This window comes from Dama dama, chromosome 18 (assembly GCF_033118175.1).
Source record: "Dama dama isolate Ldn47 chromosome 18, ASM3311817v1, whole genome shotgun sequence".
NCBI lineage: Eukaryota > Metazoa > Chordata > Mammalia > Artiodactyla > Cervidae > Dama > Dama dama.
Genome location: NC_083698.1, coordinates 29,740,411 through 29,751,664, shown reverse-complemented (window position 1 = coordinate 29,751,664; position 11,254 = coordinate 29,740,411). Strand labels below are relative to the sequence as shown.

The following is an 11,254-nucleotide window of genomic DNA, read 5'->3' as shown; positions in this document are numbered from 1 at the left end:
ATGCAGAATTACTTAATTTTACTTTTGCTTATCATCCAGGCCCTGTGTAGGACACCAACATCTTTCTCTCTTGGCTTATGGAGCCACTATCTTCATGTTTCCATGACTATTTCATGTTTTAGATCAGTACTGCCTAACAGAAATATAATGCAAGTCACATTTATATAATTTTAACATTTCCAAAATACTATCATTTAACTTGTAATCAATATAAAACTAAGATTTTATATTATTTTTTATTGACGTATAGTTGATTTATAGTATTGTGTTAGTTCCAGATGTACAACATAGTGATTCAGTATTTTTGCAGATTACAAGATAGTGGGTATAATCCCCTGTGATATACAGTATATCCTTATTGCTTATCTATTTTATGTACTACAGCAACTTAGTTAATCCCATACCCCTAGTTTGTCCCTCCCCACTTTCTTCTCCCCTTTGGTAACCACAAATTTGTTTTCTGTATCAGTGGAATCTAAAAAATAATACAAAAGGTTGTAAATGCACTTTTAAAAATAATTCTTTCAAAGCTTGTGTTTCTTACACCTCAGCTTATTACCTATTTGCACTAGCCACATGTCAAGTGCTCAATAGCCACAGGTAGCTAGTGGCTACTGTACTGGAGTACAGTTTGAGCTCTATCATAACTCTCAAAGTTCCACATTTTTCTCCACTACAGAAGGCCTGTAAATAATACAATGGGCTCTGTTCTGCCATAGTGGGAGTAACACGTCAGAGCATTTGCCCAACTGGAAAATCATTCCATCAACTACAGCATTCCCAGAAACAAATCATGGTGATCTACATCATCCTGAACTGACTGGGTTTTATCTCGCGACTGAACTGAACCAGATGTGGAACTATTCCGGAAATGCAGATGGCAACCGCGGAGGGTACCTTAAGATACTTGGCCTTTGCAGTACAGATAAACTCCACCAGGGGGCTTGCTAGCTATGGTTGCATGGTCCCAGGTAAGACAATTTTATAAAAAACCAGAATCAGAACTTTTCAGTTTATAAACAGGGCAAATTTTGGAAAGGCAATTTTTATGAGTACAAAATTAAAATAAGTCTTCCATACACATCTGTTTACTTATTCAGTCTCAACATGGCTTTCCTCTTGAGGTTTTATCCCCAACTTTGGCTCACAGGAGTCACTGGCTGACTGACCTTAGTACCCTGGTCAAATGCATCATTCTTTACTATCTCTAGATCCCCATTTAGTTACTTGCTTTGTTCTATTTCAGATCATGAGGGAGAAATGAGAATCTTACTTGGGTTCCAGGGAGCCTAGAATACAAATGACCCTCCCTCCTCCACCTTGCCCATTTAAAATTTACATTCAAGTGCCAAATGACCAATTTTCCAACTGGATTTCCTCAGCTCATTCATACTGGTGGGAGCCTTAAAGCATCAGGTATCCTGAGCTTTTGTTGCTGTCTCATCTGACTCTGAGACCCCGTGAACTGCAGCACTCCAGGCTTCCCTGTCCTTCACCATCTCCCAAGCTCATGTCCATTGAGTTGATGCCATCCAACCATCTCATCCTCATCCCTTCTTTTACCCTGTCTTTCCCAGCATCAGGATCTTTTCCAATGAGTTGGCTCGCCAAAGATGGCCCAAGTATTGGAAACTCAGCACCAGTTCTCCCCTTATTGTTTGCTGTTTTTTGCTGTTGTTTGCTGTTTGTCCGACTCTTTGCGACCTCATGGACTGTAGCCCGCCAGGCTCCTCTGTCCATGGATTCTTCAGGCAAGAATATGGAGTGGGTAGCCATTTCCTTCTCCAGATCATCCCAACCCAGAGATTGAACCCATGTCTCCCACTTTGCAGGGGGATTCTTACTGTCTGAGCCACCAGGAAGGCCCTCTGTTTATAAGCCACCCCCAGATCATTCAGGGAACATGGTTGGGGTATAAAAGATAAAGATTCTCTTCATGCCCAAAGCTCCTCCCTTGGAATAACAAGTCCTCTGAAAACATTTCTGGACAAAGGAGCCTGGCAGGCTACAGTCCACAGGGTCGCAGAGTCAGACTGAGCAACTTCACTAGAACCTCACACCTCACTTAATTCCCTAGTTTAGCCAGTATCTGCCAAAGCCAGTCTAAATTTTGTTGCGTAATTTTCACACTTCATTTTCTGCTACCATGTGGCTACTAGTATACATTGTCAAGGGACAAAGGGAAGTGACATACCACTCATACCCTGCCAAAAGCTGCTGTCTGAAACATCTATAAAGAAAACTTGTATACCCTTGATGGGTGAGGTAACATATCCCTTGACTGTTTCTCAAGCATTTACACTTACATGACCCCAAGGTGATTTTGATGTGTTTGTCCACTTTATTCTCAGCAGCTTAATCACTGACCCAAGACTGTCTTCCCACAGATTTCATTGGAAATGTTATTTAAGATGCCAGAAAAGCAAAGTTTTTAAGTCATATTTATTGAAATTGAATTTACATTCAGTAAAACTCACTCAAAATTTCTGACAGATGTAATTACCACTATAATCAAAGTGTAGAACAGTTCCTCAGCCCCTACCCTCAAAATGCTATGCAACAAACTCCTCCGCTGATCTGTCCTCTATTCAAGGGGTCAAATTTAATCATCAAAATGATTAGACAAAACTGCAAGCACAAAAGCATAATCAAAAGAATGGGATTTAAAAATAACCTTTGTAAATTAAAGCAGCTAGCCAAGTTCTCTTAAGATAGTTGTAGAATAGTTAGTCTAGCTACTGTGTCAAGATTCAGGCTGGATGGCAGAAAAATATAATGGAATTGAATTCTGCCAAAAATTCTCTACAGGGCAGATATATATTCTTACAGATACTTGGCAGTTTTTTTTTTTTCTAAAATTCACCCTTGCTACCACCATGAAAAGGACAATTAGCAAAAAGCTCTATTCTGTATATATCAGTCATCACATGTTCAAATACACCTTATCTCCTCGAAGAGCTTCTTTCAAGCACCAGCCCTGTAAGAGAAGTATCACAGTAGGTAATTAGAGCAGCAATGACTAAATAAGATATTAAAAAAATATAGTGACTAAACCATGTTTATAAAAGCAGTGCAGGTACAGAAAATGAATTCCCCAATGAACTACATATTGTCAAAACAGGCATAGCAATATTCTGACATTAAAAAAAAAATTAACTCAAAATGGCCACCATTGCCAAAGATAAACATCTTTAAAGATTAGATGCCAATCACTTAAAAATACTTTTTCCTAAAATAACTTTTTTTGGCATAATAAAGTATTATCTATTTACTAGAGCCCCTCCCCCCATTTTATTTAAAACATACTGTTTTAAAGGGGGAGGATGTAAGTACACTTAATAAATTCCTGCCCATCAAATTGGCCTCAGGTAAATCCTTTAACCCATCAGAGCAGAAGGATATCCAATCAGATTAGAGTTCTCATCCTTGGCCAAGAATTCTATCCAACTATTTAATAACTCAAGCCAGGTTTTCTACCTGGTTCATACCTTAAGCTTGTTAACATCTTGTCAGCCTGGTAGGAAAAGAGAAAAACAATGTTAAGAATATCACTAATTTAAAAAAAATTTTACTTTTTGGGCATTTTGTCTTTTTTTTGGTAAAGAGTATCTTATTGGGCTATTTACCTTTGGTGACTAAAGAGCTAACTTTGAGTTCTTGTAAATTCTTGTAAAACAGCAATATTTTCCCAATTTCCTGACACTGGGAATGTCCTGAAATTCCCAGCCAGGAGACACCCTGGGCGTCAGCAGTCACCATCTTTCTAACTTTATCTCCTTGTTACACTAGCATGGAACAATTAACTTGGGGAAAAAATATAAACATTACTGGTAACAGTATTTACCTATGAAAGATGGAAACAAACTCTTCACATTAAAAAAAAAAAAAAAGGAATCCTGAAACTAGTGTACAGAGGCGGAGGCAGAGGCCACTGAAATGAGAACAGCCCTGTCAACACTAGCTCAGTTCCCACAGTCCTTAAATAGACACTGGCTTTCAGCCATGTCCCTCTCCCAGAGGGAACGGTTTTTTAAAAAAAGGGCGGTGGGGGGGGGGGCGTGCTTAGGTCACAGCTCGCATCAGGAAAATCAGATACTTTCTGATCAGTAAAAGGGTCTCTCACCACTGAGGCAAACATGTAAACATCCCACAAGTCTCCCATTTCAAGAGATTACTAAGCGGTAACCAACGATAACGAGTCCTTCATTCACTCAGCTATAAATTGAAATCTTGACAAATTTTATTAAATCCGGAGAGTAACGCTCTCGATAGGAATGTATACCGGTATAACACTTAAAATGCCCTCTATTTAAAAAAAAAAAAAAAGCAAGCCCTCTAATGCTGAGGACCAGAGTGAAAATTACAAACGCTTCCTCGAGACAAACTTTCTCTAGGGCCATTTTTCCTGTTTATCTTGGCGAACACAAGTCAGAACCCCAAAGGTTCCGACTATTTTTCAGGCCAGAAAACGATGACGGGCCTCACACTCATGAGACCCCACACACGTTATGGAAGAGGGTCCCCTGCTGCATAACGCACTGTCAATGCTGAAAAGGTGACTGGGGGCGGGGGGGGGGGTGGAGAAAATTGCTCCCTCATCAAGGCTCGCAGCAGCTAACCGCTCCCACGAGAGTCACGCAGGCCTTTTAAGGAGCCCAACCACAGAGCGAAGTGGCAACTGAGGCATTTGCGGAGGGGGAATGTCAGTGTGGGCGAAATTACCTCCGTTTCTTGCTAACACCGGAATTAACACTGCTCTGCCCCGAAGCCTAAAGTGTTTCAGGCCCGTGATCTCATCCGCTTCCTAAATAGACCGTATCAGGGTCCTCAAAGCCCACGGGCAGGCGGGGGCCCTGCGTGCGCCCCAACTCGGGACACCGTCCAGGGCTCTGCGCCTCCGCCCCGGGTCGGTTCCATTCTCCAAGAGTCTTGTTTTTCTCTTTTCATTGCAAAAGGAGCTTGAAGCTCCATGTGGCCCGGATCCCTTGAGCATCGGGGTCCCAGGCACAAGTGACGCGCGCCTCGGCCCCTGGGGGAAAGAGGGACTTTAGGCGCCAAGAGCGTTATTTCTGGGGAGGAAGGGTCCCCGGTACCCCGAGGATGTCCTCGCCGCAGAAGAGCTCTCACACCTTCCTGGAGGGGGTGTCCTGGGAGGCCTCTCTGAGGGGGAGCCGAGCTGAGGTCGAACACTAGCCCTAGCCGCCCGCATGGGGCGGACGCGCGGACCGGGGGGCGCTCCTGGTTAGTGCCCCTGGAGAGACCCCCGGGCCACGCGGAGGGCCCTAGCGTCGAGCCGGTCGAAAGCCACTTACCGAGTCGCGCGCGGAGGCAGAAAGGGGAGAGACAGCCGGAGACACCCAGCTTAAAAGAGGCCTGGGCGATCAGCGCCCGGCTGCAACCAACCAAAAAGTGGCCCTAGAGCCCCGCCCGGCCCGGGACCCAGCCCAGCACGCGCTCCTCCCAGCCCGCGGCACCCTGAGGCCCTCGCGCGCCTCCTGCCGGCGGCCTGGGGCGAGCGGGGCGGGCGGCTGCCCCGGCCTCCCGCAGCCAGGGCCTCGAAACCGACCCACTGGCCATCTGCTCCAAACCTCTCCCTAAGAGTGGTGTCCATTTATCTTGAGGCAGATTCAAGGGAGCTTCTGGCACTCGAATAATTTTAGGTATTTCTTCCTGTTTCCCCTCTCCCAACCTCAAGTATCCCATGCCTTTCCCCAGGATAGTCTGCAAGCCACCAGAAGTCCCCAGCTTTGCTTTTATACTTGGTTCTATCCTTAATCTGTCCCTGGAATTTTGAGAAGTGAGACTTCCTAGGTACTGGAGCACTTTAGATCATTTTGGTTGGAGAGACTGTTTAGGGCAACAAGAATAGATCAACAAGTATACACTCGGGAGTTGGCACCCTGATCTATGCTGGGGGGTGAGTTGTTGTGAGTCTCTAAGTCCAGTCGGACACTTTGGGACCCCATGGACTGCAACATGGCAGCCTTCCCTGTCCTTCGCCATCTCCCAGAGTTTGCTCAAACTCATGTCCATTGAGTCGGTGATGCCATCCAACCATCTCATCCTTTGTGGTTCCCTTCTCCTCCTGCCCTCAATCTTTCCCCGTTATCAAGGTCTTTTCCAATGAGTTGACTGGCTCTTCCTATCAGGTGGCCAAAGTATTGGAGCTTCAGCTTCAGCATCAGTCCTTCCAGTGAATATTCAGGATTGCTTTCCTTTAGGATTGACTGGTTTGATCTCCTTGCAGTCCAAGAGTCTTCTCCAGCACCACAGTTAGAAAGCATCAATTCTTCCATGCTCAGCCTTCTTTATGGTCCAACTCACATCCATACATGACTACTGGAAAAACCATAGCTTTGACTATAGGGACCTTTGTCGGCAAAGGTCGACATGTTGTGATGTACCGGATGCCATGATCTTAGTGTTTTGAATGTTGAGTTTTAAGTCGGCTTTTTCACTTTCCTCTTTCACCTTCATCAAGAGGCTCTTTAGTCCGTCTTCACTTTCTACTCTTAGAGTGGTATCATCTGCATATCTGAGGTTGTTGATATTTCTCCCAGGAATCTTGATTCCAGCTTGCAATCAAGCTAGGGGGCAGGAGGGGGAACGAAGTTGAATGAGAAACTGCCCCTGCTTTAAAGGAACATAAAACGATAGAAGCCAATGCAGTGTGCCACGGGATCAAACCACCAAGCCCAGTCTGCTAAGGACATCAGGGAAAGCTTCCTGGAGGGGGTGTCTAGGCTGAATCTAGCATTACTAGCAGGAAGCTTGCTTCATGATATAGGCGAAACCAAGAGAGTTAAACAAGAGTCATAGAGTAAAGGGACTTTTAGATCATACAGAATTTCTGGTGGAATAGAGCACACATTAGGGTGTTCTCCAAAAGGAGCCTTGTTGCCACAATGGAATGTAGCCTAGTGGGGACTCAGCTGCTCGCTCTGCTGGATCCTCTGAATTCAGCATAGTGCCTGGAACATATTTGAGTAAGTGGGAGATGACTCCAGGGAAAGGGATTCGCCACTGAACCCCCACAGGAGTTGAGTATTCATGCTATGAAACTCTTCAAGGCTCATAGTGATGATCATGGTGGTCGTCTTATCCCAGAATGTAGCCTTTTGGGTCTCCATGAGTGTGAGTTTATTCCCGCATTCCCAGGACATGGCCTAGAGCTTGGTGCACTGTGAATGCTTGATAAAAACCTGCTGGATTAACTTTCTTGGTGTATATTTGCTCTGCTGCTAGAGAGGAACCCCCCATCCTCACCCCCACTCACCATGCCATGTCTCTTTGTGAAGGAACTTCTGCAGGCAAATGCCCTGAGCCTCTGTCCACCCTTTCCTCATTCCCTTCCAGAAAAGAAGGAATTTCAATAGAACCCTGTTCTAACATGAACTTGGAGAGCACACAAGCTGGGGTAAGCTTGTTGGCGTCTGTCCTCTACCTGTGCCCTGTTTTCAAGATTGTAATCCTCTCTGATTGTAATCTTCTCTGATTGTAATCTTCTCTGATGTCTCCCCCTAGACAAGGGTTGAGACATGACCATTTGGAAGCCATTGAGGGTTTTTTTGGTTCAGTGTACAGTCATCTGGGAATAAGTGTCACTTCCTTAAGCTTTGTGATTTTCAGTAGTCCAAACTGAATAAAAGATAGTATTTCTTACTAATCCTGCAAAAACAAGATCTTGCATTTTACTCACTTTAAATTTTTGGCCCCTGTATATGTTATGGCAGGTGATGTCCAACGGCTCATCTTTCTCAAAGAAGAGCAAATCCATTAGGAGGCTGTAAGCTGTGAAGGTTCATGTTCTTTTTCTTCCCTCATTGCCCAGCATCAATATAAGATAACAGTGACCCAAGTTAGGATAGGGAGCAGGACAGACTCAGCTCTAAAATCACAATCTTATTATTACCAGTGAAGCTAACACTTTCATTTCCCTTCTGTGTCTTGTTTTGCATTGGTTCTGAAGGTGGAAGGGCAAGAAAAAACATTATTTATCGTCCTCCCCCAACCCTGCAGTTGTCTGATCCTTATTTGTTTTCAGTGGACTAATATCAGATACAGATCTGGGACATTTGCTTTTGCCAATTAATTGGCGCATTCATTTCCTGTTGTCTCTGTTTAGTGCATATTTTGTTGTGTTGCTGTAGAGTCAGGAGATAAAGCAACTGAAGATATTATTCATGATTTAAATGATCACAGCAGTTGGGTAACATTTTAATTGGCGTCAGTGGGCCGTTTGCCACTTGCTATTCTCTGCCCAGCAGCCTGCCTCTTCCAAGCAGCTGTAGGCTTGTTTTCAAGCCAGGAGAGAATGTTTGCTCTCATGGAGGCCTATTGGTTTCATTTGCCTCAGTAGAAGCAGATGATGGCTGAAATGTGGCTGATTTCAGCGGTTAGAGGTTGTACAGGTGAGCCTGCTGGAAGCACTGGGATACAACTGTACTTGTTTCTGACCTCCAGGATGGATACGAAGCAGACTATTTAAAAAATGCCCTCTCAGATTTGTTGCTCAAACATAGTTGTTCACAAGACCTCTGGAAAATTTAGGAATAAAGGTATAAAATAGATTTCTATTTCATGTTTTTTATTCAGTATATCAAATGTATCACCTTTATTGATAAGCATACTCTAGTTGTAAAACAAATAAAAACATCCTTTAACTCCACATCCTTCTGCAACTAGCTGCTTGTTTCTTTTTCTCTTTGCGTGCCTCATGCTAAGTCGCTTTAGTTGTGTCTGACTCTTTGCAGTCCCGTGGACCACAGCCTGCCAGTCTCCTCTGTCCATGGGATTACCAAGGCAAGAATGCTGGAGTGGGTTGCCATGCCATGCTCCAGGGGATTTTCCCTGGAGCAAACTAGTATTTCTTATGTCTCCTGCATTGGCAGGCGGATTCTTTATGCAATTGCATAATCACATATTACTAAGTGAAAGAAGCCAACCTGAAAAGTTTACCTACTGTTTGATTCCAACTATATGGCATTTTGGAAAAGGTAAAACTATGGGAACAAAAAAAAGATCAATGGTTGCCAGAGGTTTGGGGAGAAGAAGGATGAATAGGTGGCACACAGGGGATTTTTTAGGTCAGTAGTAGTGAGAACATCTTGTACAGAATTGCTAGATGGACATAAGAAAGAGCTCCTCCATGGCTCCATCTTAGTGGAGGCATGTGGGATAGAGAATAACTGAAGATGAGCTTTGTTCAGTTGTACATTTATATGATTGTTCAAATTTTGTGGTTCAGTCGCTAAGTCATGTTTGACTTTTTGCAACCCCATGGACTGCAGCATGCCAGGCTTCCCTGTCCTTTACCATCTTCTGGAGTTTGCTCAAACTCATGTCCAGTGAATCTGTGATGCCATCCAACCATCTCCTCCTCTGTCGTCCCCTTCTCCTCCTGCCTTCTATCTTTCCCAGCATTAGGGTCTTTTCTAATGAGTCAGCTCTTCACATCAGGTGGGCAAAGTATTAGAGCTTCAACTTTAGCATCAGTCCTTCCAATGAATAGTCAGGATTGATTTCCTTTAGGATTGCCTGGTTTGATCTCCTTGCTGTCCAACAGACTCTCAAGAGTCTACTCCAGCACCACAGTTCAAAAGCATCAATTCGTCCATGCTCAGTCTTTTTTATGGTCCAACTCTCACATCCATACATGACTACTGGAAAAACCATAGCTTTGACTGTGCAGACCTTTGTCGGCAAAGCAATGTCTCTGCTTTTTAATATATTGTCTAGGTTGGTCATAGCTTTTCTTCCAAGGAGCAAGCGTCTTAATTTCATAACTGCAGTCACCGTCTGCAGTGATTTTGGAGCCCAATAAAATAAAATCTGTCACTGTTTCCATTTTTTCCCATCTATCAGCCAGGAAGTGATGGTACCAGATGCCATGATCTTCATCTTTTTAACGTTGAGTTTTAAGCTGGCTTTTTCTCTCTCCTCTTTCACCTTCATTAAGAGTCTCTTTAGTTTCTCTTTGCTTTCTGCCATAAGGGTGGTGTCATCTGAATATCTGAAGTTATTGATATTTCTCCTGGCAATCTTGATTCCAGCTTGAGCTTCATCCAGCCTGGCATTTCGCATGATGTCCTCTGCATGTAAGCTAAATAAGCAGAGTGACAATATGCAGCCATGACGTACTCCTTTCCCAATTTGGAACCAGTCCATTTTCCAAGTCCAGTTCTAACTATTGCTTCTTGACCTGCATACAGGTTTCTCAGAAGGCAGGTAAGGTGGTCTGGTATTCCTATCTCTTTAAGAAATTTCCACAGTTTGTTGAGATCCATACAAAGGCTTTAGCGTAGTCAATGAAGTAGATGTTTTTCTGGAATTCCCTTGCTTTTTCTGTGATCCAGAATGTTGCCATCTGGATGTTGGCAATTTGCTCTCTGGTTCTGCTGCCTTTTCTAAATCCAGCTTGTACATCTGGAAGTTCTTGGCTCATGTACTATTGAAACCTAGCTTCAAGGATTTTGAGCATGACCTTGCTAGCATGTGAAATGAGTACAATTAGTTTGAACATTCTTTGGCATTGCTCTTCTTTGGGATTAGGATGAAAACTGACCTTTTCCAGTCCTGTGGCCACTGCTGAGTTTTCCAAATTTGCTGGCATATTGAGTGCAGCACTTCAACTACATCATCTTTTAGGATTTGAAATAGCTCAGCTAGAATTCCATCACCTCCACTAGCTTTCTTTCTTTTTTTTTTAAATTCGGAATGCTTCACAAATTTGCGTGTCATCCTTGCGCAGGGGCCATGCTAATCTCTGTATCGTTCCAATTTTAGTATATGTGCTGCCGAAGCGAGCACTCCACTAGCTTTGTTTGTAGTAATGCTTCCTAAGGCCTACTTGGCTTCACACTCCAGGATGTCTGGCTCTAGTTGAGTGATCACACCATCGTGATTACCCAGGTCATTAAGACGGTTTTTGTATCGTTCTTCTGTGTATTCCTGCCACCTCTTCTTAGTATCTTCTGCTCCTGTTAGGTCCATATCATTTCTGTCCTTTATTGTGCCCATCTTTGCATGAAATATTCCCTTGGTGTCTCCAATTTTCTGGAAGAGAGCTCATCTTTCCCATTCTATTGTTTTCCTCTATTTCTTTGCATTGATCACTTAGGAAGGCTTTCTTATCTCTCCTTGGTATTCTTTGGATCTCAACATTCAGATGGATTATCTTTCCTTTTCTCCTTTTCCTTTCACTTCTCTTCTTTTCTCAGCTGCTTCTAAGACCTCCTCAGACAGCCATTTTGCC

The 11,254-nt window shown here is 43.6% G+C and overlaps 1 protein-coding gene and 2 non-coding genes across 3 annotated transcripts; all 3 read right to left on the bottom strand.

Moving 5' to 3' along the window:
• Window positions 1-2,427: 2,427 nt before the first annotated feature.
• On the bottom strand, window positions 2,428-5,611 carry LOC133073012 (uncharacterized). Its single transcript, XM_061166524.1, has 3 exons — window positions 5,475-5,611; window positions 3,489-5,392; window positions 2,428-2,977 (listed from the first exon to the last, which is right to left on the bottom strand). The coding sequence occupies exons 1-2, from the start codon at window positions 5,609-5,611 to the stop codon at window positions 4,828-4,830; spliced, it is 702 nt and encodes a 233-aa protein (XP_061022507.1). The 3' UTR covers window positions 2,428-2,977; window positions 3,489-4,827.
• LOC133073197 (small nucleolar RNA SNORD93) lies at window positions 3,360-3,433 on the bottom strand. The gene has a single exon (XR_009696904.1). It is a non-coding gene; the product is annotated as a small nucleolar RNA SNORD93 (small nucleolar RNA).
• A 5,094-nt stretch (window positions 5,612-10,705) lies between the features above and the next one.
• Window positions 10,706-10,809, bottom strand: LOC133073159 (U6 spliceosomal RNA). The gene has a single exon (XR_009696868.1). It is a non-coding gene; the product is annotated as a U6 spliceosomal RNA (small nuclear RNA).
• Between the last annotated feature and the right edge of the window lie 445 nt (window positions 10,810-11,254).